Source organism: Caloenas nicobarica, chromosome 4 (genome assembly GCF_036013445.1).
Source record: "Caloenas nicobarica isolate bCalNic1 chromosome 4, bCalNic1.hap1, whole genome shotgun sequence".
NCBI classification, from domain to species: Eukaryota; Metazoa; Chordata; class Aves; order Columbiformes; family Columbidae; genus Caloenas; species Caloenas nicobarica.
Window position 1 is genome coordinate 23,809,124 of NC_088248.1, and position 22,944 is coordinate 23,832,067.

The 22,944-nt window shown below is 40.3% G+C and overlaps 1 protein-coding gene across 5 annotated transcripts in view; it reads right to left on the reverse strand.

The window, feature by feature from the left end:
* Window positions 1–336: 336 nt before the first annotated feature.
* WDFY3 (WD repeat and FYVE domain containing 3) overlaps window positions 337–22,944 on the reverse strand; it is a 173,097-nt gene continuing 150,489 nt past the window's right edge. For all 5 annotated transcript variants that reach the window (XM_065634847.1, XM_065634846.1, XM_065634845.1 and 2 more), the window contains 15 exons: window positions 21,989–22,106; window positions 20,793–20,899; window positions 19,832–19,985; window positions 17,280–17,371; window positions 16,741–16,953; window positions 13,517–13,664; window positions 12,281–12,435; window positions 11,674–11,832; window positions 10,044–10,223; window positions 8,749–8,931; window positions 7,771–7,867; window positions 6,394–6,723; window positions 5,428–5,539; window positions 4,882–5,079; window positions 337–4,086 (listed from right to left, as the gene is read on the reverse strand). In XM_065634847.1, coding sequence (XP_065490919.1) covers window positions 3,966–4,086; window positions 4,882–5,079; window positions 5,428–5,539; window positions 6,394–6,723; window positions 7,771–7,867; window positions 8,749–8,931; window positions 10,044–10,223; window positions 11,674–11,832; window positions 12,281–12,435; window positions 13,517–13,664; window positions 16,741–16,953; window positions 17,280–17,371; window positions 19,832–19,985; window positions 20,793–20,899; window positions 21,989–22,106 — 2,367 coding nt within the window. In that variant the 3' untranslated portion in view covers window positions 337–3,965. The remainder of the gene's footprint in view (window positions 4,087–4,881; window positions 5,080–5,427; window positions 5,540–6,393; window positions 6,724–7,770; window positions 7,868–8,748; window positions 8,932–10,043; window positions 10,224–11,673; window positions 11,833–12,280; window positions 12,436–13,516; window positions 13,665–16,740; window positions 16,954–17,279; window positions 17,372–19,831; window positions 19,986–20,792; window positions 20,900–21,988; window positions 22,107–22,944) is intronic.

Genomic DNA, 22,944 nt, shown 5'->3' on the forward strand with positions numbered 1-22,944 from the left:
TGCTCTAGCAGTCATTCTCTCCTTGGGGAAGATTATTTAAATTGGATTTTGATACTTCCTCCTCTTCCACTGTCCTTACCGAGCATGACTTAAATCATTCTTTTCTGTCTGCTTTCTCTATATTGGCACAGCCTATTCTTCTACACACTGTCAAATTCTGCTGGCATCAAACTCTACCATGACACTTCTAAAGGAAAAAAGAATAAACAAAGACAAGTGATTTCACGCTGCATCATCGTGGAGGACTGTACTCATGTTCAGGAAGCAGAACCATAACAGGTAACAGAAATTTACTCCTCTTAACAATATAGAAACATGTTACTCATTAGTCACGACTCCCATGTTAAAAACGTTTATTCAGCTGCAAATGTTGCATCTTTCCAACAAATGCAAAACAGCTTTTTGGTGGTAAATAGCAGGTATTTATTTGAAATGAAAAAAATACTTCAGTACCTGAACTATTGCATTTAATCATGTATTGTTGTAATTGTGTTACTCTACCTTTTTGCATTGGAGACAAATATACAATGAACATTCAGATATCACAGATTGCACACTAGATAGTAAATCGTCAGGCCTTTTACGTAACCACCAAAAAACAGATATTGGATTCTGCAATATAGTACAAAATTCCACACTCCAGTCTTAGCCAGTTATCTTCAATTTACTCCTGATGCTGTACAAATAAATGGGCATTTAACTAGGGCTTACAAGTTAATAACAGGACAAAAAAATATACATTGTACTGACACAAAAAGTCAGCTGTGTTAATAGTCATGCAACAAGTAACCAAACTTGCTGAAATTAAAAATACTTTCTAAAAACAGTTTTAACTGCATAAATATTTTATACACAGTTCATTTACTGAAACAAAAGGAGTCTTTAAATGATACAAAGCAAATATAAGTTTCTACCAATTTTATACATAAGAAAGTGCAAAATAACTTATCTAAAGTGTTTTGCTATTGAACTGATGAATGTCAGCTGGGGGCAGCCAACCAACTCTCATAAGCATGACATTACAGTTGCACACTACATACGAATGTTAGGAGTACATGAATAAGTATACTACAAAGAACAAGGCAGGAGAAGACATGTGAGGTACTTGCAGAGAATACAGTCTATTAATGTTAGTGTACATGAATATATTTTGCTCAACAGATTTTTACATGGAAAACAAAGCAGGTATTTGCATTAGAAGCTTGAACGAAATTTAAAAAAAAAAAAAAAAAAAAAAAAGGCAAACACTCCCAAGTGAACAAAACAGTTGCCCACAGCACCAGCTGCCAGAGGAAACATGAGCAGGTGGGTTTTTTTCCCTCCACCTCCTGCAAGCAAGAACGTGGTTTTTGGAGCAGCGCAACTGAAGAATTAAGTCTGAGGGCTGTGGTGACTGGTTTGCAAAATGTAAATTTGGACTAACCTCTGCACTACAGAATTTGGAAGGAACAACGACCTTGAATTTTTTAGTATGCTGCCAAACATTGAAAGCATAGAACTACACCCATACGATATGCTTCGTAGCTGAACAGAGTCAGCTACCTCTTCACCGGCAGCCCACTGTCTTCACGACCCCGCATTAGTACTATGTGCCAAACGTTTGCTTCAGTGTTCAGATTATAGCAGTGTTACTGTTATAAACCTGGTTTTTATTACGGTTTAATTATGTGGCTGTACAAGTTCCAGTCCATGGAAAAGAAGACTTCCTTAAATTTGGTTTTGGTTTGAAATCTGGAGGCAAGGGGAATAAAACTCTGGGGACTCAAAGGCATTTGAGAGTTGTTAAAATAGCCTTTTCTTCAAACCAAAAATGTTAAGGCCACTAGCCTGTCTTCTGAACTGTGCTGGTTTTGCATCATTTTGGGAAGGGTCAAGGCAACATTAGAGAGAACAGCTTGAACACAGAAATTCCAGCGCTCCACGCATGCTTATTGAGGACCTCTTCTTAGTTATTTGGGACATCTGTCAGAGTAGCCATGAGCGTGGCTACCTGATCATCACTCTTTGGATCCAAAGGGATCTATTTGGGTCAGCTAATCTCAACGAACCTGCATTTACTCAACGGTGTGCGAGGGCTCTAAGAGAAGCCCTTCTGCTCATTTGGGGACCTAGTATACATACTGAAACAGGAATTCATCTCATTTTACAGACCAGCACATACATAATAAACAAACATTTATCAAAATACATATTTAACCTTCAGTGCATAAACATGTGATATCAGGGTAAATAGTAGGTGGTCAGGATTAACAAATTATTCACTGCTAGAAGCTCAAATCAAGAGAAGACGGATGTGCCTCCTGCAGTGCCAAGGACCCTCTGGAAGGAGCTCACACCACCAAAGAGGGTCTGGCATTTTCGATGGCACAATTCCAACAACCGTGCCCCTTTTAACCATTTGCTGTTCCAGGGCCAGAGTCTGCCCAAGTCGTTCCAAGGGACACTCAGGGAAGTATTAGCAGAGCAAAAGTGGGGCCGCCTGTCTCCTCTTGGTTTGTGTTGTATCCTCACCACTATTTAAAAGAATCATTGTGAATATGCCTAGATCTAGATCAGTTTGTCAGCCATTTACAAAATATTTACACATAGGTTAAAAACCAAAACCAAACACCAGCCCGCCCCTCTCCCCCCCGCTAACCAAAAACCCACTGGCAAGACCTCATTCAGAAAATTAAGTCCATGGGCCTGTTCCAATGTATGTGTTCCAATCCCAGTAGATATCAGTGGCTCTATTTCATCCCACATGTAGTGCAAAATAAATGACAGAGTAGTAAAAAAATACTGCAATTAAATTCATACTGGAACTTAAAAGTCATAATGGAAATCCACTGCTGTCCTCATGTTGATGTCAGGTGCTGAAGCCTTTCTGACATGACTAAAATCACCCTGTTCTAGAGCAATTCCTACGTTGTTCCAAAAGTTTTTTTGCAAACAAGCTACAGGACAACAGCAGTTAAATTTTATGCACAAGGAATTCATTCTGTACCTATATGCAAGCCAATTGCTATTGACTAAACAAGGTAAAAGCTGGTTCTTGCACTGCATGAATCAGCTGCTAAGGAACATTAAGTAATTAACAAAACTGCAGCTCTGATATATGTATAAAAGAGGCCTTATTAAATATGAACAACACTGAGGTGGTAAATAGTTTGGTATAAAATACAACACAAGCATACAATTTAGTTCCTGGTTATCTTACAGCTAGAATAAAATACTCCAAGTCCTATTCTCAAAAATGTTTTCTTTTGAAAAAAATCCTTGTAATTCTATGAATAGCCTTACATAAATTAAGATACTGTGGGCAACTGAAAGAACAAACATGCATAGATTGGATTTTTAACAGAAATACGCATAATGCCTTTGAGTTTTCTGTTTTTTTGTGTGGTGTTTTTTTTTTTTTTTTTAAACATTCGTATTTAAATTGATAGATGAGATAAAGATGCCACACAAAGTATAGTGGTTAATCTGAAGTCCCATGTAACAGGCAGTTAAGTTCATATTGAGATAAAAAGGCCATTATACCTATTTACAATATACACAGTTGCTTGCGAAGAAGGCAGATTTACAACTATCTTCTAAAAAGCCTTCCCCTCCCCCTCCCCCCAATAAAGATGACTAGCTCTACAAAAACAAGACAAGAACTGGTCTTTAGGATAAGTGAGGATTTTCTCTATAGCCAAGTCAACATAGGTTTAGGTGTTGACAGTTCAATCTATTGGATTTGTTGTTATCAATCATATCTTCCTGGGCCTTGCTCTTCACTTAATTATGCCGTTAGTCTCATTTACCTTCCGTCAACACAAATCAAGTCAATGATCCCTTTTTACTTTTAGTGCTTAAAACTCAGTATAAACTTAAGTGTAAACAGACAATACTCCAATCCCTTCCAATCACTGCACAATACTCTCACTAGTTCTTGGAGTGATGGCGGGGCTGGACGGGGTCTCCGTTTGCCAGGAACCACATCAATTCCTGGGCCCCTCCTCTGAACCCCGCTCATGCTGCAGGTTGTAGAAGCAGTTCTGGCAGACTCTGACCGGTGACGAAATCTTCAGACGCTTGATTTCGGACTGAAACCGACTGCACCTGTGGAGGAAAAACAAACATTGCTGTGAATACTGGTCCTCTCCCAACACGGCCATTATCATCATGACTTCCAATCCTGGAAAATTTCCAAACTTACCTCGACAGAGCCATGCAGTCTGGCAGAAGCAGAATTTAACTTGTATGATCACCACAGAATCAATGCAATGACTGCATGAGAGGTAGCTTAAAAAGAGCTGTCATCGCCAATTTAGACTCAAAGTATAGCTACAGAGATAAAACTAGAAATACCGTCTCTGACGCAGCAGACCAGAGAAGAGACTCTCACCTCAATTCCTGAGGGGGAGCTCACGTACATCCTCTGTGTCATACATGTTCCTGTCTGAGGCTGCATGCTACTGGCTTCTAAATCAGCACCCTTATAGTCCTGCACACAGTTTACATTTTGACCAGGTTGCTTGTAGACTGACAAGAACAACTACTTGCAGAAGTTGTGGTTTGTTGGTTTTGATTTTTTTTTTCTTTGCTAAATTTGTTTGTCTAGAATTCAAGACTTTGTTTTCCCAGATGGGCGATGGGGAGGTTTCAAAACTGCAAGCATGTTTCATTCACTGCTGATACCTGTCTTGTTAACTGGATTTATACAGGGGCTGGTCTGTCTTTTCTAATTCCTCCCTGGAAATTTTGAGAGCACTGGTGTTTTTTCTTCATCTGTTCTGTTTTGGTAAGGGAGTGGAAAACGTCAGCCTTTTAGCTGAGTTCTGTGGCATGCAACAGCTTTATCTAGCCTAAAATTTGGTATAGGAAAGAGCCCAAAGGAGAATGTTGCAGACTTACTTCTGGCAGAAGAGCTGTCCGCAGTTTCTGCAATGATGACGCCTCTCAGTGAGCGAAAACCGGACTGCGCAGCCTGAGCAGCTGTCTCCCCCCTCGTCCTTCACCCAGTGATCGGCTGCAGATCGGCCAGGCTGATCGCTTACGGACCAGCTGAACACTCTGCCTCGGCCATCCCCGATAAGAATTCTGCTGTGATCTCTGCAAGAAAAAAAGAACAAAGCATTCCTGCAACAGCTCTGGCACACTAATGTGCAGATATTGATGACCAATTTTACATGTCAGAATATGTCGTGATGTTAAACTACTGGCATAGTAAGCAATGCACAAATTAGCCTGGTCTGACTAAGAAATGGAGCTGTAACAACACTATACATAAACACAAGGCAGCTGAATAAGTCTACTTATTTTACTATTTTTTTATCTCAGCCCTCGAACAAGGCTGCTCTGAACAGCATTATGTATGCAAAGAACAATGGCTGGTTTGTACTGCATCCCACTGACAACATTGAAAAAAATATTTTAAGCAATCGCTTGCAAGCTACTCACTTAGAGATGCCAAGTGCGGTGATTTCTGCTGGATGTGCGTTGTCTTTGCGATCAAACGCTGTGTGCATAGTTAGTTTGCTTCTAAACACCAACTGACGCTCCCATCTGTATCCTAGAAATAAGCAGGAAGTCAGTGAAGGAAAAAAAGCAAATTTATTTGTTCTCATTTTTGTGCCGTCCTCCCCCAATGTATCTGTATGTGTGACTTGGTAGACAGAAAAAAATCCTTATCTCCCTCCAGAGATAACTCTCTATAACTCACATTTCACTCAGGGGAAAACACATTTTCGATTATTCCCCAATACATGTAAGAAAGGAGAGGATATAAAATAAAGAGCCTCCCAGCTAGGAGTTGCAGACAATGAAGGTGACAAACACAAGGAAACCCTGTACCAAAGCCTGATGGGACTGTGACAGCTTTTTTTTTTTTTTTTTTTTTAAATTTTGTTTTGAAAAAGAGCTGGACAGCTGACTCAAACTGACCAAAAGAGATATTCCACACTGTATAACATCTTGCTCAGCAATAACACAGAGTAGGCAGGGTTTTGGAGAAGGCAGCCATCTGCTCAGAGACTGGCTGGTCATCAGTCTGCTTGCAAGAGGTGCCGAGTGATCGCCTTTGCATCACTTGTGTTGTTTTGTCTCCCTCTTTCCTTCTGTTCTATCCTTATCTTGACTCAGGAGTTCCCTTGCTTTTGCCCTTCCTATTCTTTCCACCGTCCCACTACAGGGGGTTGTGGTGTTTGTGGCAAGCAAGCGGCTTAGCTACCAGCCAGGGTAAACCGATCACAGCTTCTCAGGGAAATCTTGAACAATATGCAACCTTCGCACACAAATTTTTCTCCTCACTGACCATTTTGGAATTTACCAGCCAATCTTGCTCAAGGCTGCAAAGACAGACTGCCTTATGGGTCAGTGCTGAGAGCACATTTAACCGACAGGGGAAGTGTGCCTGATGTCTTTTACCTGGTTTAAGCTTGCTGTAGTGCCGTGCTTCAGCATAGCTGGGGTGCGGATGGTTAACCTGAGCGTGGGGATGCATTTTGGCTTGCCCCTCAGAATAATTCACAAAGATGAAGCCATCTTTCTCATCCAAGCTGAGCTGGTCTGACCAACGCCTGGAGTCATCAGAGCCGCTGTCTGCCGACCATGCTGCCGCCGCTCTGTTTGATGATGACCTCGGCCTATGGCTGGTGCTGCTTGGTTGACTCTGGCTCTCCTGCAGTTTCGTGTCCTGGCCTACGCATGGATCATCTGCCTCAGAGTCGCTGCTGTCCTCTTCGTGGGCTTCCTGCCCTGGATTCACACAACAGGAGAGAGGACGTTGTGAGCAGGACTGCTTATAGCCTGAGTTTTTTTTCCCCCATTCTGCTGCTGTGGTACCTACAACCCAACTGGTACCACTAAAGCATGACCAGAGGGAAACCTGCATGCAGGCGTCTCAAAGCCTTTGCAGAGATTCAGCTCCTGCCATTTTAAATACCAGCAGGAATCACGCTGCTCTTCTTTTTTTTTGCACTGGTCTGTCAGAAAACAGCACTCCTTAGCTACAATAGTCTGTCTTAGGTAGACTGTGATAGACACAATGAATAAAATTTCAAAAAATGCTCAAGTTAGCAAAACCAAATCTTGCTGCCTTGTAGAAAAACTTGCACAAGTAAGCAGGCAGTGATGCTGAAACACTGGCTGAGAAACATGATGCAGATTTGTTAATAACAGGTTCTGTTAATATAAAAAAGCAACCCCTGAAGATATTTCTGTTCCTAGTGACACTGAAAAAAATGAGCTGTTTTTATATAGTAATTACTAATGAGTACCATGCCAGCCAGATCCAAGTCCAGATCATATGTTCAATATGAAGAAGGCGAGAGGAAAATGAGATGGCTAAAAGAAACACCCATCAGGCATGGGCCACATTCTTCTGACAGGGGAAAATGATGTGGCCAGCACTGCTTGTCGAAACAGCATGCTGTTCCATCAGTAGATTTTTAAACTCTGCTGTTATGCTATAATTCCATTTCAAAATAAAAAAATATTTAGCTTTGGACAATGGTAGCATCCATTTGATTCACCAATAGCAGAAACCACCACCACAGAAAAATTCAATCTTCACACAAAAGGAGCTATGACAGGCACGATTTTTTCTTACTCATAGCAGTATGAAACTATCATAAGCACGGTGGCAAACAAAGCACTCAGACGCTCTATTTATTATGGCTATTGGATGTCTCTTGTATTTTGAGACAAAATCCCCGTCATCCATCTTGCACTGTATAGGATTTTACCTATGTATAGCGAAGATCAGATAAAAGGCAAATACAAAGCACTTTTGAGGAGACATACCTATTTGTGCTTCCTGACAATCCTCTTGCATTTCCAGCATCTCCATAGGCTCTGGAGCTGGTGTTTCTGGTACTTGCAGAAACTCCATCCGCCAGAACTGGAGGAACAAGGCATAAGCAAACTGGCACATACTGAACTCTTAAGCTTTCTTCTGAGCTACTTCTAGAGTTAAAATAACTTATCAGAACTGTACATCTGCACTGGTAGCATGAGAAGCAGGTCACATTTCCATTCTAACCCCTGTTTTCGGGGGCTAGACACTGTTAGAGGACATCTGTGTTCATGCCTGAATCACAGGTGAACAAGTCTTGCAATGTTATTTAACAACTTAGCTGTTGAAATGAAAAAAAAATCCACTCCACATAGCAATCTGACCAGCAGACTCTGGTTCAGGCAGACCCAGGACTGCACCCAGCAAAGTACTGAAAATGAGGTTAGACTTGTAGTGACCAGAGATGCCACTAAGCTCCTCTTTTCTGCCTAGGCAGCAAAATGAATCGTGTCAAGGTGTGTAGAACAAAACCGGTGAACGAAATCTACAGTCTCCAGGCATAAAAGCTGGTGACCAAAAAGGGACTAAAATAGAGCAGGAAGGGAAACGTATGCTGCTATTGCTAGTTACCACATCACAATGGGGGCATCGAAAAGGAGAAAGGAAAGTGAAAAGCTGCACAGGAATGTCAGCTCACTGAGAGAGTTTTCCATGAATCTTCAGTGTCTGTTTAACTTGTGGACAGAGTACAGCTCACGACCTGGTGCAGAAATGGCACAGTTGGCTCCAGCACCAAAAGCAGTCTGCGGCATCTGCCCAACCTGGACTCCTTCCTGCAGGACTAATCGTTCAGGTGGAACACCCAAGTGTAGCAGGACTGCTTTTAGTACCAGGCAGGACACTGTGTTTGATAGATAATGACTTGTTTAACTGCTGCTACTACAATGTAAACTTGTTTTTTCCGAGTAGCACTTCCTTGTACTTACCCGGACAACTCCGTCAGAATGTCCCGTTACTATGACGTTCTGGGTATCCCACTCATTCATCTCTGACACAAAGCAACACATGATTTGCTGGCTCCGGCCAGTGAAAGTGTTCACACTTGCGGTAGGGCTGCCATTGATGCTCCACACATGGATGTAAGTGCCAGCACATGATACAATATCCCCCTGCAAAGACAAATAACATCTCCATATTTCAATACAAGCCTCGGGTTTTCTTCAGCAAAAATGTAAGGGGGGTTCATTCATAAGCCAAGTTCAGCACTAAAGCTGGCACTTTTCAGGAAGTTCTATTCAAGCTGAGCTTGGCCAACCAAACAATTCTTTAGGATGATATGCATTTTTTAAAAATTGTCTATAGAAAACCAGACTTTGTAGTAACCTATTTGTTGTATTTAGGGCATACAATGAGTAGACCAATTCCTCTACTTTTCACAGCATAACAAACCAACAGTGTTTTTTCAGTACTTTTTCTTCTCAGTTTTCAAAGACTGTGCTCATGTTGACTCTTTTTCACAAACATGTACCACCTTAAATTTCACATGCTTCCTTTTCAGGAAGAGAGCAAGAGATTGTCCAAACTGGTACACAGAGGAAACAGGAGCTGCAATCTAAAACACTGGCAACACTACAACCACCAGACTACTGACGGCTAATAAACCGTGCCTCTTGCTACCCGCTCCTTGCGTTACAGCTCTGCTTTATCTTGGTTTCAACCACTATATCTGCTTCTGTTGCAACATGGTCCATCCAGCCCTGATGGATCAATTACACAAAGTTTCAACTCAGACAAAATGCTTTGACGGGCATGCGAGCTGGATAAATGGCAACCCGTGACTTACAGGACCACCAGGGAGACAAGCTCTTAGGATTTGTCTGTTTCTGCTAAAATTGTCACTACAGTTTTTCATCCAAGGTATCTTCTGCTCCCTTTAAATTAAGTGTAGGAGGATAGAAGTCACCCAAGGTCACACATCAAAATCTTCTCCCAGCTCCTGTGGCAGGCTTGACGGCCCACTTTGAATGCCGCACTAGCTACACTGCTGCCAGCACCTTTAATAAGCCCTTCTGAGCCCAAGCTCCTCTGGATGGAATAGACCTACGTGCATCTCTGGACAAAATATGCAAATTATTCCTTAACCAGCTAATTAGTTTTTAGATGAATTGTACAAGTTTTGCCAAACCATCAGAAGAGCCTAGTTTGTTTTCCTTCAGTTTAACAATTTCTGACTCTTGCTACTGTTCCCACAGCACACTGGTGAAGGGTATTTGGTTCTTACCGTTAATTCATTTATACACAGTGCTGAAACTGGAGCCCTGTGACCTCGAAGCTGTGTTAGAAAAGAGAGTTTATTCAAATCCCAGATGATGCAGGTGCGATCCCGTGATCCACTCACAATTATGTGATAAGCAAGCGATGCTGTCAAGCATGTCACAGTGTCAGTATGACCCAGTAATGCCTGCAAAACGAAAGCCAGAAAAAGCTGCAATCAGGAGAGAGTACAAAAATCACTACATTAAACCTGCTTACCTGAAAAGATTCAGATAATGTAAGCATGACTGTCCTATATCAGAAGATGCAACTGACTTAAAGTATTCAGTTGACAACTATTTACATAATTGAAAACTCTCAAAAAAACACATTTCAAGGGTCTATGATATATATAGCCTTCTACCGAAAAAAACCCAATAAACTAAAACCAAACAAAACCCCCAAAACCAAATAAACAAATTTCCAGGACATTCTGCACCCTCCACCTGCGTCAGTAGCCTATTTACAGTCCATATATGTTCCAGACTGCACCTGAAATTACATTCTGAAAACAGAAATATTTTGTACATATAAAATAGCTCCTATATCAACTTCTGTTGAGGTTTGAGAAATGCTATAAGAGACAAGAAAGAGTTGTAACCAAAAATGCAAAGTTAATTGGAAGAAGGAGAAATTTACGAACACCTCTTTTTATTAGACCCTGCTTTTACATTTTGGGCTTAACCTAACCATTGGAACAGGAGTCTGGAATATAGTCAGATTACTACATCTTACTCAGTTATGAATCATTGACTAAAGTACAGTAAATGGCCTTCAATATGCTAACCCTGAAATTCAAGATACAGTGTTTTACCTTGCACTGTTGTTAAATAAAACACTTTGGAAAAACAGCTTTGGATAGTTGTTGGAGACCGCAAAAGGGAAGTTATTGAATAATTCTCTGAATTTATTCTCTTAAGTTTGAGTTGAAGCTTAAAAAGTCCTGTTATTAAGATGTTAACAGGAACAGTAACACTTACAACATAATTACCTATAACAATGACGCACCTTTCCAGAATATTCTGAGGTCGTTGGATTTTATTTTTTTGTTTTTGTTTTGTGCTCATTTGTTAAATTAAAACTTGGTGTTTTGAATTAACAATGGAAAAACAATGTAAGGTGATCCTGAAAAAGTATACTCCGCTCCACAAACATCACTGCCAGAAAGAGCAAAGTTTTGTGCAGTCGTGTGATTTATATATATCAATTTTAAAAGAAAAAAGTAATTTAAAAAATGGAAAAAGGAAAATGAACTTTTAAGACAGCCTCTTTCACCCACCCCCGACAGTTTTCAGATGGGGGTATTTTACACAGAACAATAAAGCAGATGATTTCACAAAACACATCTGTAAACATCGCTACGAAATCTCCCATCTCTCCAAAAAGCTCCTGGTGATCAACTATCCTTAAAAATTATGCAATTTTAAAGATGCATTTTGCCTACTCTCAAAGTAGATCAGTAGCTTGACTACTCAGTTCTCCAAAAACGTCTGCTGGACTCAAGGTTTCAAAACTTATTAATTAAGCAAATAGCCCTTTCATACCTCCTCTGATCTTGGAACATAATTTACATAAAAGGCATCTTTACTGCATTTTACCTGTTTCAGTGTGAGCGCTTTAGCTTTTTCTTTGGAGAGGCCCATTTCCCACACACACACCGCTGTGCTTGTTCCTCCAGTGATAACTAGTTTTGGGTTGGGACAAATGGCACACAGTATCTGACCCCATTCTGACAAACATTCGTAAACAATTACTGCCTAAAAATAAAGAGAACAAAGAAGAATTACTTGCAGGATTAGTGTTTGGCAGGAGAAAAATAAAAACCTGAGTGCTACTGTGGACGCTGGACCATTAAGTAACTAAGATATTTCTGCTGCTATCCCTTATGTACTTTTTCCTCAAACAGAAGCAATTCCAGCCTCTGCCATAGGATACCTCCCGAGAGAACATGAGAGATGAGCTTTAGGTGCAGAGATTTAATTCATTTATGCTTTGCAGACCTGGTAAAAAAATTATTAATGGGTTTATGCCATCCTGCCAGCCTTCTGATGAAGACCACCAGATAGGGAGCAATAAAACATATGCAATACAAGCAAAGATTATTTAATTCACATGTGAAACAGATTTCCATTGCTAGATTTTTTCACTATTGTGTACTAATGCTTTTGGTACATTCAGCACTGGAACAAACTTCAGATTACGAACCTTGTCTGACTCGTAGGTACCCAGTCTACAGCTGAGGTCTGCGTAGCCCCAAGCAAAAGTTTTATTCCATGTAGGTGGGATGAGAACCTTATTCTGTTCGACTGCCAGAATGCCTTTATCAGTACACACGATCTGTCCCACAGGCTCCTTGAGCTCTAGGAAAGAAGATGGGGTGATGTTTTATTGCCAGCATAGACAAATACTATCTGATCCCTTGAAATACCTGAAGCTCTGCAAAAGCAGGATTTCTGTATTGGCTATGTTATACAAATCTTTGTTTAAACTGTGATGATGGCAACTTCTGCTACACTCCCTAAGAAATGCAGGACTAAGCACAAATAGTGACAAGAACACCCTGAGGGTCACAGACAGCTCTGATCCCACCTGTGACGCTGCACAAGGTGTCCTCCAGACAAGATGCTTGTCGTTAAAAGTGATCGTACCATTTTTTGAATAAATAAAAATAAGTTTTCGGTACTGATTCCAACATCTTGGCCACACATTCCCACAGGCTTCATTCCTGACTACAGCCTGTGGTGTCCTATGTGCTTTTCCCAAAGGTTTGCCAGTATTTCAAATTTTCTGTCTTAGATCGTAGCCCTGCTATGTCTTGTGTAATACTACACCCTTCTTTCTGTACAGCAGGCAGACACAGATCCGTTTAATCAACTAGGAAATAAATCACTATGTATCATCTACCTGCCTCACAGACAATTAACTTTTGTTCAGCCCAATGTCAGATATGAACTCAAAAAATACTTTTTTTTTTTTTGTTTGAGTGTGGCTGCCAACACCACCTTTCCTGCCAATACCACCTTTCCTGCCAACATTTCTAAGTATTTCTTGGCACTGTGATAGAGAATCTTTCTGCTACACAAATCACAAAAATTGAGGTCATCACAGACCCAGAAGTGAAGTACCCTGAATATTGTTCAGACACTTCTGAAACTTGCTTCAGACAATTTGTTAAATTAAAGAGGTGCTTGGGCCTAATTTTATCCTCCTTTTTAAAAATGTAATACTAGGCCAGCACAGGTTTGGTATTTCCCAAGTGTGCTTTAAGGTAACTAAGAACATAATCTTACAGCATTAGGATATTTTATATTTGTCTTTCTCACAAAAGTACAGGCATTAAGAACACCAGAAGTAAACAAAACATGCAAAGATACGATCTTGCTGAAACTCTGAATGCTCTGGCAAAGAAACAGGAATGATTACCGTGGTTTTACAGTTTACCTTTCACTGGGGCAAGGGATGGCCGTAGATTGTCCAAATGATGGAAAAAAATCTTGTCACCTGTGGAACCAGGGGGCACAGAGGTTCCCACAGCCTCTCCATTCAGTCGGCTTCTGACACGCTTCGGTGGGTGTGGTTTTTTAAAGAGCTGAAATTCATCAATAAATTAATTATCATCAAAAAATTACAGGTTTACAAGTGCACAAGCTTTAAAAAGATCATCAGTATGTCCAATTCACCTTCTAAAAATTCTGCATGTCAGCAAACATAACTTAACTGTTCTCAGTGTTCACTAATAACTTCTGGCAACCATTTCAATAAGACTTCAAAAAACAATATGAAATCCAACAAGGATGTAACATGCAACGTATCTTTAAAGCCACCTCCAGCTGCAAAAGCACTTGAGGTAAAGCAAGCAAAAATCCCAAAGTTGATATTAAATTCTAACCTAAGACAAACCAAAAGCTAATTTTTGGCTTTGAAACAGACTGTAACCCACAAACAGCAGCTCACACACTTGGAGGTGGCCAGGCTACCAAAAAAGAGAGTAACAGCACGAGTGGTGCGTAATTGGGCTGCACATGACAGTCATGGACAAGAAACGCATCTTAGCATCTGATTATTTTCTGCCTGTCTTTTCATTACGAGTGATTTAATTTCCCTTTTACTGTTTCACTGACCATTCCTGATATCTCAGGCAGTGTTAAACCAGCCAATCATCGCTTTTAATAAGCTGTGATCATCAATGACACACACTAAGGTTTATCACATGATACATTCATTATAAGCAATTTGGATGGTAGATGCTATATATTATAATATGTAAATGACAAATATAAACATTGAGTGATGTTTCGTAAGATTTCAATTACTCTTTGGCAGAGAGGCTCTTATGGCACTGAAAGGAGAACTGAAATTCCAAGGCTGAAAGTTATCTTCCTTATAGCCCTTTGAGATGTGTTATCTGTTTGTAAAGGGAACATGCATAAGCCTGAGGTAGCTGAGCTATGAGCATGCACACACATTACTACTGCTCGCATCTACACTCTGGGTACAAAAGACAACGACAGGCCTATGCGCCACAGCTCTCCCTGAACTACAGCATGCCTCATCTGGCTGGGCTATGAGAAGATGGAGAGAGAAGGCACATCACAAAGCACTCACATGGGCAACTGATCTCAAAAAACACCAGCTCCAGCAAGAAAAAACACTGCCTTTCTCCTCTGAGTGACTGTCTCTCTTGCTTATTCATTCTGCTCTGCGTTCCCAGGCTTTGGCATCTGCAAGAGCCCTTGGTTAGTTCAGCCTGGAGAAGAGGAGACTGAGGGGAGACCTCATCATGGTCTATAGCTTCCCCACAAGGGGAGGAAGAAAGGCAGGCACCAAACTCTTTAGCAACTGATGACAGAACCTGAGGGAACGGCAGGAAGACGTGCCAGGGGAGGTTTAGGTTGGACATTAGGAAAAGGTTCTTCACCCAGAGGGTGATGGAGCACTGGAACAGGCTCCCCAGGGAGGCGTCATGGCCCCAAGCCTGACAGTGTTCAAGAAGAGACTGGACAATGCCCTCGGACACATGGTGTGAACTGTGGGGTTGTCATATGCAGGGACAGGAGCTGGACTCGATGATCCTTGTGGGTCCCTCTCAACTCAGGACATTCTGTGATTCTATGATTCCAAACACAGCACCAGCTCTGGAAGATTTTACAGCACAACTTTTTAATGGAAACAGAAATACCAGGGGCATTACTGGTGGAACAGATGGGGTAAAGGCGATGTGGTCTTCGTGCTGTATCTCCATGCAGCAAAGGAGTGAAAAAGTGCACAGCAGCTGCGACACTGAGATAGCCTGCCCTAGATCTCCCCTAGGAAGTCACAGAGGATCATAGCAAAACTCTACAGTTACATAAAAATGTGCTCCAAAGTACTCATCACCACCAAAAATGACTTAATGAAGGAGTTCTGATTTTCCAAAGTTTATTGTAGTCTGCCTATTTCCTCTAGAAAAGCATCACACAGCCTCTGGCAGGTCTCATCATAGGTTTGTACCTAACAGGTGTTGGAAGGTTCAGGCAGCCCTTTGGACTCAGCTGTGATGCTCTTCCACTGCCCTGCTCTCACCCCCAGCCTTTATCTGGCTTTAGCTGGGCCCACATCTGATTATCATCACTACCAGGGGACTGATCATTACTTAAGAGGAGAAAACCCCACAGCTGCTACGTACAATCTAGATTATCAAGAGAAAGGAATGTAGGAAAAGGAGAAAAACAGCCACAGAGGAAAGGCAAGCAGTTTTTAGTCTTCCTTCCAAGCAATGAGACAGACAGCTGTTAATGGGCCCCCACAGGACATATCCTGTGGCTGTCCTGACATATTCTGTCCTGCTGCAGTCTAGAGGTCCCGACACAAGGGTTGGGTTCCCACGGAATTGCTGAATGTATCTGTGGTTTCCACCAGATCTAGGTTTGGAAAAATTCACCGATAACGTTTAAAAGTTTCACTGGACAGCAAAGAAAACTCTAAAGAAATGCGTAATTAAAAAAAAAAAAAATCAAATCCTCAACCCCTAAAAACTAAGAAAGTAAAACTTTAGACTTAATAGTACATTTAATAATTTAATGTAATCTCTTAAAGACAACTCAAACTGTAAAGCTGCAGCAAAGATGTGTCTATAAGTTAAAAGCTCCTTAACTATAGCTGTCCTGTAAGAGTCAACCTTCTTAATTTAGTTTTTGAGGTTTTTTTAAACAGATTCTTCAAATGAAAGAAGCAGCTAAGCCCTGCAGAACACCAAGAGACTGGTGTAGAAAAATGAAATGTAAGTTATTACAGAAATTATTTTATTACAGAGTAACTTAAAATACCTAAACAATAGGCATTACTTAAGTTGTACTTTCACTGCTCCTCTCTGACTTGAAGTGCTACACTTTGTGGCAGGACCATATTTTTTTGATGCTGATTTTTTAAGTTGAACCACAAGGCATCTCACCTTCATTTTAAGGGTGCAAAAGGCGATAAAAAGACATTTCTAATCTCACAAGCAAAGCCCAAAGTTGATTTTTGTTGCTTTTATGACGGAAATGTAACTGATTTCACATCACTGGAAGAATATTTATGGAAAAACGCTCCCAGGAAGTTTCACTCCTAAAACACTTTCCCATTCTATATTAATATGTTTCAACCGGAGTGTCATCTGGCAAATAAGAATCCTACGAATGGTATACCTGCTTTGGTATCTGTCCAAAGTTATTAATGAATCCTATGGTAGCTGTCTCTTTTAATGGATCATTGATGTTATATATGTCCACTTGTCCCTCATAGAAGAGATGGTGAAAGACATTTACAGCTTCTACTGCAGCAGGACCTTGCTGTTTATAGCCAAAGATCAAGTCAATCCATTCATGCAGATGTGCACTCACAAAGTCGCATTCCAGAGCCTGAAATTCAAAGGGCATGCATTAAAACAAACCATATCAGTCATCAGTCAAGTCTACTACACTTGCCGCAAAGAAAAACGCAGAATATATTTTGACATATGTTGTGATAAAGCTTTTCACTGAAGAAAGCCTTGCCTCAATGTACTCCCTAGCTAAAAACGAAAGGGAGGAAACACCAGTTCTGCAAACCTTTGCAACAATTAGCCATCAACGCAGAACTCATGGACTGGCTTAGTGGCTGTGACTGCATGAATCCAGCTTAGACTAATACGTAGTGGAAAGTCCCAACTGACACTTTCTACTACCATTTTTAAAAGGCAGATTACCTCCCGATGAACTCTGATAAATTCACGAGGATCTCCTTTTGCCCATGGGGGGAGTATTACGTCGCCGAGTTTAGTGCCATTTTGTTTGCAACCTGAAAAAAAAAAAAAAAATAGGAGAAGCACTGAAACCACACTGCAACAGTGAGAAAAAAATAATAAAAGCATAAAATATCAAATTATAATAGATTTCCTTTATAAAACAAGCCGTTTCAGTCTTTTCTTTAAAATACTGTGACATTTTTAAATGTCAAGCAGTCAAACACGAAAAATTCTGCCTCAGTTGTTTATGTGAGATTGCTCACAGAAGGAAGAATTCAAACATTCCTTGCTAAGAATTTTGAAGATGACAATACTGTTTCAGCATGTGCTCTTCAAAACAAACACGACCCTTCTAGCTAGGGGGTGTTGATTACATCACTACTCCTCAGTCTTTTCACAACTTCGCAATGTACAGTCTGAAGTAAAAACCTTTATGTTTCCCTCTCAAGTGCTCTTGGAACATAATTTTTTGTCTTAATATTTCTACTTAAGTAAATTTCTGCTTTTTCTCTCCCCCTCACAGGAAAGACTCACTGTGGTACGTGAAAGTTAATGAAAACAGCAGCCAGTAAAAGACACTTTTGCAAATGAAAACAACCAGCAAAAGACACTTTTGCCATCACTGCATGAACAGAATCTTGTTCTGTAGGTTCGGCTCACACCAATGCAGCCAGCCCTGCTACCAGAACTGTGACAGCAGCAGATCTCCCTTCTGCAGCCAGAGGAATCAGCGCAGGAAGCTTCATTCCCTTATATCTTTTCAAATTCTTCTTTATTCTGTGAGGAAAACTGGAATAAACGTGCTACCCCCGATTTAAGAGAGGACATAATTTCCTGTATTTGGCATCTGTTTAAGTGTGTACATATTATAGTAATGGCATGTCAACTGAGTATATTTTGAAGAAAATAAATCCCTGTGCGAGACAGTGTAGCACTAAACTATACTGAGAAGCCTTAGTGGAACAGTATTTCATCCCAGGATTTATTTTCTTCACAATACAAACATTCTGTATCGAATGGTTGTTTTACCCATAAGAATGCCTACACACCACAGGAGTACAGGCTACATACAAATTTCTCATATCTCACTAGCTTCACACCCAAGGACATGGGTGATTTCCCTGGGTATGGTCTGGCCACATACATTCATCTGGGTCTCAGACAGCCCCCTTCACACCCTGAACATTAAACAGCAGCATGTTGCGATTACTAAAAATGTACTTGTTAAGACTTCCCAGCTATGTTCTTGTTTTGTCATTTGTTGCCAAGAACAATTCCAGAGTTCCTATTAGCTCAGAGGAACACCAACAAATTTCCAAGTTTACAGGGTGCACAAGCTCCAAGCACATTGCTCCAACAGAAGCGTTACTTCGAAGCTTTTCCTCTCTTTTTATCTAGGGGGAAGGGGAACGGGAGAGCGAGGAACTGACACAATCAGAAGTATCACACAATGTTTGACAGTTGTTCCGAACAAAACTTTTGCTCCTGTTGTTCCAAATGCTCTATGAAGAACTTTTAGGACTTTGATGGTCACAGTCCAAAATTATCATCTATGGAGGTAAGTGGACAAGACTCCAGTATTTTTCTGGTAACAGCCATACCCTTCTGTGTGAAATAAACCTGGGAGAGGTTTTGCGGGGTGTTTTGTTTTGTTTTTGTAAGGTTGTGCTTCCAATCTCTTACAAAGCATTTTGAGTAAAGGATTTGAGGCTGTTAAATCCTGCAACTTGCTTAATCTTTATTTGTTGCTATTAAGATGCACAACACACAGCTCACAAAATAAGAGCTTAAAGCCACTGTTAAGGCAACATACATAAGTAGCTATTATGTCCTATGGCCAGTAGGTGTGAAATTTGACTCCCATTGAATAATGACTCTCACAAAAGCTATGACATTTCAACAAAACCTTTAAAAATGCTATAAGAGGAAGTTCCAGAAGTGAAGACTGTGAAACAAATTTCGAAAAGCTTAACAAAAATATGCAAAAAAAGAGGGTGAACACCATCATGGAGCAGCAAACTACATGGAGAAAAATGCAAACAAGAGAAACTTCAAGTAAGAGATGATGTTCTGTGTGTTTCAAACTGGTAAAAAAACAAAACCCAACCAAAACGCACCACCCCAAACAAAAATCCTTTTGGGGTACTTCAGTGTCTTGTTTTGCAATCCTCAGAACAAACTTTTCATTAGCCACTTAAAATGAACACTCACTGCTTGAGAAAATATCTTAAGTCTAATAAATCTTAAAAAAATAAAACTGAGGTATCACAGAGGAAGTAAGAATTCCTGCTACACTCTTCCAGATGAAACAACGAGTTCTGAATCATTCGGACTTCGAAATCTAATATTGAATAAACAGGTAATATAAGGAAATACCAAAAGTAGTTCTGCTTGTGCTTTCAGTAACAGACGACTTGCACATTCTGACATATCATTTTCTCCTGAAGTTAAACAGACCTTTTTTCTGCCCTTATTATGAGATAGAGCAACGCTACCAAGCTCTTTCTGCATACCTAGGTCAAAGTTGTTGGAATTGAGGAGGAACTCGGGGAGGTAGAAGAACTCTGGGATGAGCTCCTTCACATCTGCCATGTTGTGCTTTGAGGCGGAATACCAGGCCTCCCGCACGCTGTGAAACATTCGGTCAGCCAGGTCGAAGTGACCGCCCTGCGGGACACAGCAAGACGCATCGCGGCATCAGAATATCTCTCAGCACAGCACATTTTGGCAAGAAAGCAACCCCAAACACTCCCTGCCTAATAAAGACACTACAGAACGTAGCATGTTTCTTCCTCTAACACTGCGGGTTTAAACAGCCACATTACTTTTTGGTGCACGATAATAGTAAATACAAAGCACTGAGATACAGATATACAGAATTTTAAGAAGGGAGTCATCCAGTCCTATTTCAAAGTTTAGTCTCTCCCAGAGAAACACTATAGCAAAGAAAACAAATGTTTTTGCCTGATGGCTTCTGTCTAGGAAAATATTTTATAGGTAATGTTACAAACTGTGTTACCTGTCAAAACTGACAAACAATTCTAGGCTCTGCAAACATTTATTTTAACACTCAGGACTAAACTGGCTCTTTGGATAGACGTATTCGTTTAAAATAACAATCTTTCAACATCTCCAGCACAGAACTAAACAACTGACATACGATCCTCTCAACAACAGACAAATAAAGCATGATGAACGCAGTATATTTTTTCACAAGAAAACCAGAGTTTTTTTGTCTGATGATATTTTGTTCTGCATACATTTAGAGAAATGTTGAAATTACGAGAAAAAAAAAGTTAATTCTATTGCATCTTTTACAAAGAAACATCAAAAGCCTCCCAGGTAATAATCACTCTGCTAAAAATATTTCTGCTACCATATTTGATGAGAACAAAGCTGACTGATTGCATTTTTCACTTAGGTCTCAAATGCACAGCAGGAAAGAAGCACAAAGTGAGTTGGTGTACTTCTTACCTGTAATCGTAAGAAAATTTGAGTAAAAGGCTCCATCCGGACAAGATAGGAAGCCACTATCATGGCTGATGAATAGTGGGTCCCATAGTGGTAAGCTGGAGTTTCCCCTGCAGAAAATTAAAAATCATAAACATAGAACAAATAAAGCAGTAGGTAACAGAATCAATAGTACACGACCTTGGAAGCATTAAAAATTGGAATTTATAATTTTCATTCTCATGAATCAGAGAGCTTTATGTTTTGTCATCGTTACCCCTTGAGCTTTGTCTGCAGTCCAGTAGCCCTAATTCAACAGGTTTCTGCCCAGCAAAGACTTCTAGTCTTACTGGTTACTGTGGAACCAAAGGCTTGGGCAGAAATGCATCTCAGAATTGTTGGCTACAGATTTTTGTGCAGCTTTTATTTTCCTAATCTTCTGGCAAAAATTCTGCATAAATACACCTAGAATACACTGATTCATTTCTAGAAATGAATGTCTTTGCCACCTGCTGCTTTTTGATACAGAACAGCACTGCCGTAGTTAAACAGGCTTGTTTTTTCAATAAAAGCACACAACAAGAAACCTTTCATATAATAGCTACCTTGCCAAACACCCAAGTTTTATTTTCAATATATGAGGTAGCTCTAAAATCGAGAATACATACCTTAATTGCACCTCACTCTGAAGCGTTCCAAATTTAAGAACTTATTAGTGCACAATTTTTGTTGGTTTTGGTGGGTTTTTTTTGTTTTAGCTAAGAAAATGCTGTTTCCTTAGGAAAAAAACCTTACATTAAAAGATGAAAAAGCTAGCACACTGCTAATGCAGAAGTATTCCCACTCCTTTGTACAACTTATTTTCTTGCAGCAGCACTCAAACTGTATTAGTCAGAGAGAGCTGGTTGTATGCTTTATGTGCCTGTCTACTCCAGCCTTTAGACAACATTGAAGTGTTCTGAATGTGCAACTGTTGTGTCTTTATTTTTACATATACACAAATGCTGTCATTTGTATTTAAAACAAACCAACGCAACAAGAAAAACAATGCGCCTTTGCTCCATTTTAGTATTTGTTGGAGAGTCACTAAAGACCATGGTAGAGTTCTGCATATCCACATCAACACCTCTTGACTTGCGTTACAAAAATGTATGACTGACTTCCACTATGTGACAGGCACACGTCCCTCAGCTCTTCTCGCAGGATGTATCATTACTTACCATTAGGATCCTCCCAATCTTTGTATCGCTTCTTGTACTGGGCTAACCTGTCTTCTGTTTGAGCTCCCATGGGCTTGGCCAGGTTTCTGAATGTCTTGGGATTTGTAAGATCCAGTTCCTTTAAAAATAAGATAGACACCCAGTTTTATTTAAAACAAATAAACAACAACAACAAAAACAAACAGAAAACCCCCATGAAAAGACCAAAATAAACCCTCTGAATGCTGCTGATTACCATATTTAACACCACATACCTCCTAAGGCTGTCATCTTTGTTTTCTATGCACACAGCAGGTGCAATGTTGAATACGCTTAAACCAGTTCTTCAAATCTGATCTAAGAGAGTCAGTGGTTTTTTTTATTTTAAGTCACATCTGGTCTCTGGATAATTTCCACCCTGCTCACTTCATCCTGTTCCCCAATTTACCCTAATTCTGATCTTGAATACTTGGCATGCACCCTAACAATATTTTGTGTTACGATCCAGCTGGTAGGGATGGCTGCCCACAAAAGCATTAATAGGATGCTTCATCTTTTTCAAGGGCAAATTCTTCACTGCAGGGACAGATTTCATAGTGGCCTCTAGCAGAGTCTTCTGGAGAAGCACGCTTTCTCTGTGGGTGAAACATCCTTCAGGATATTCAGTAGAAAGCTAATGCAAAGACTTACAGGACCTGCTGCAACATAGAGGAGAGGCAACTGCCTTGGAAGTAGCTACACATCCTGGCCCTCACCTGTGCACAGTCTAACAAAATCTGTAAAATCAGCACAGGCAATGACCTGCCCACATGGAACAGCCAAGAATCTCTAATATCCTACCCACTGATAAGTGGGAAGAATGTTACAAAACAGGTTAAATGGAACAACTGGCAATAAAGATAAAACCTGGTTTTACCGAGGCAGTATGAGCCAGATATAACATTTGCAAAACATAGAAGATTACTATTAGGCTGACA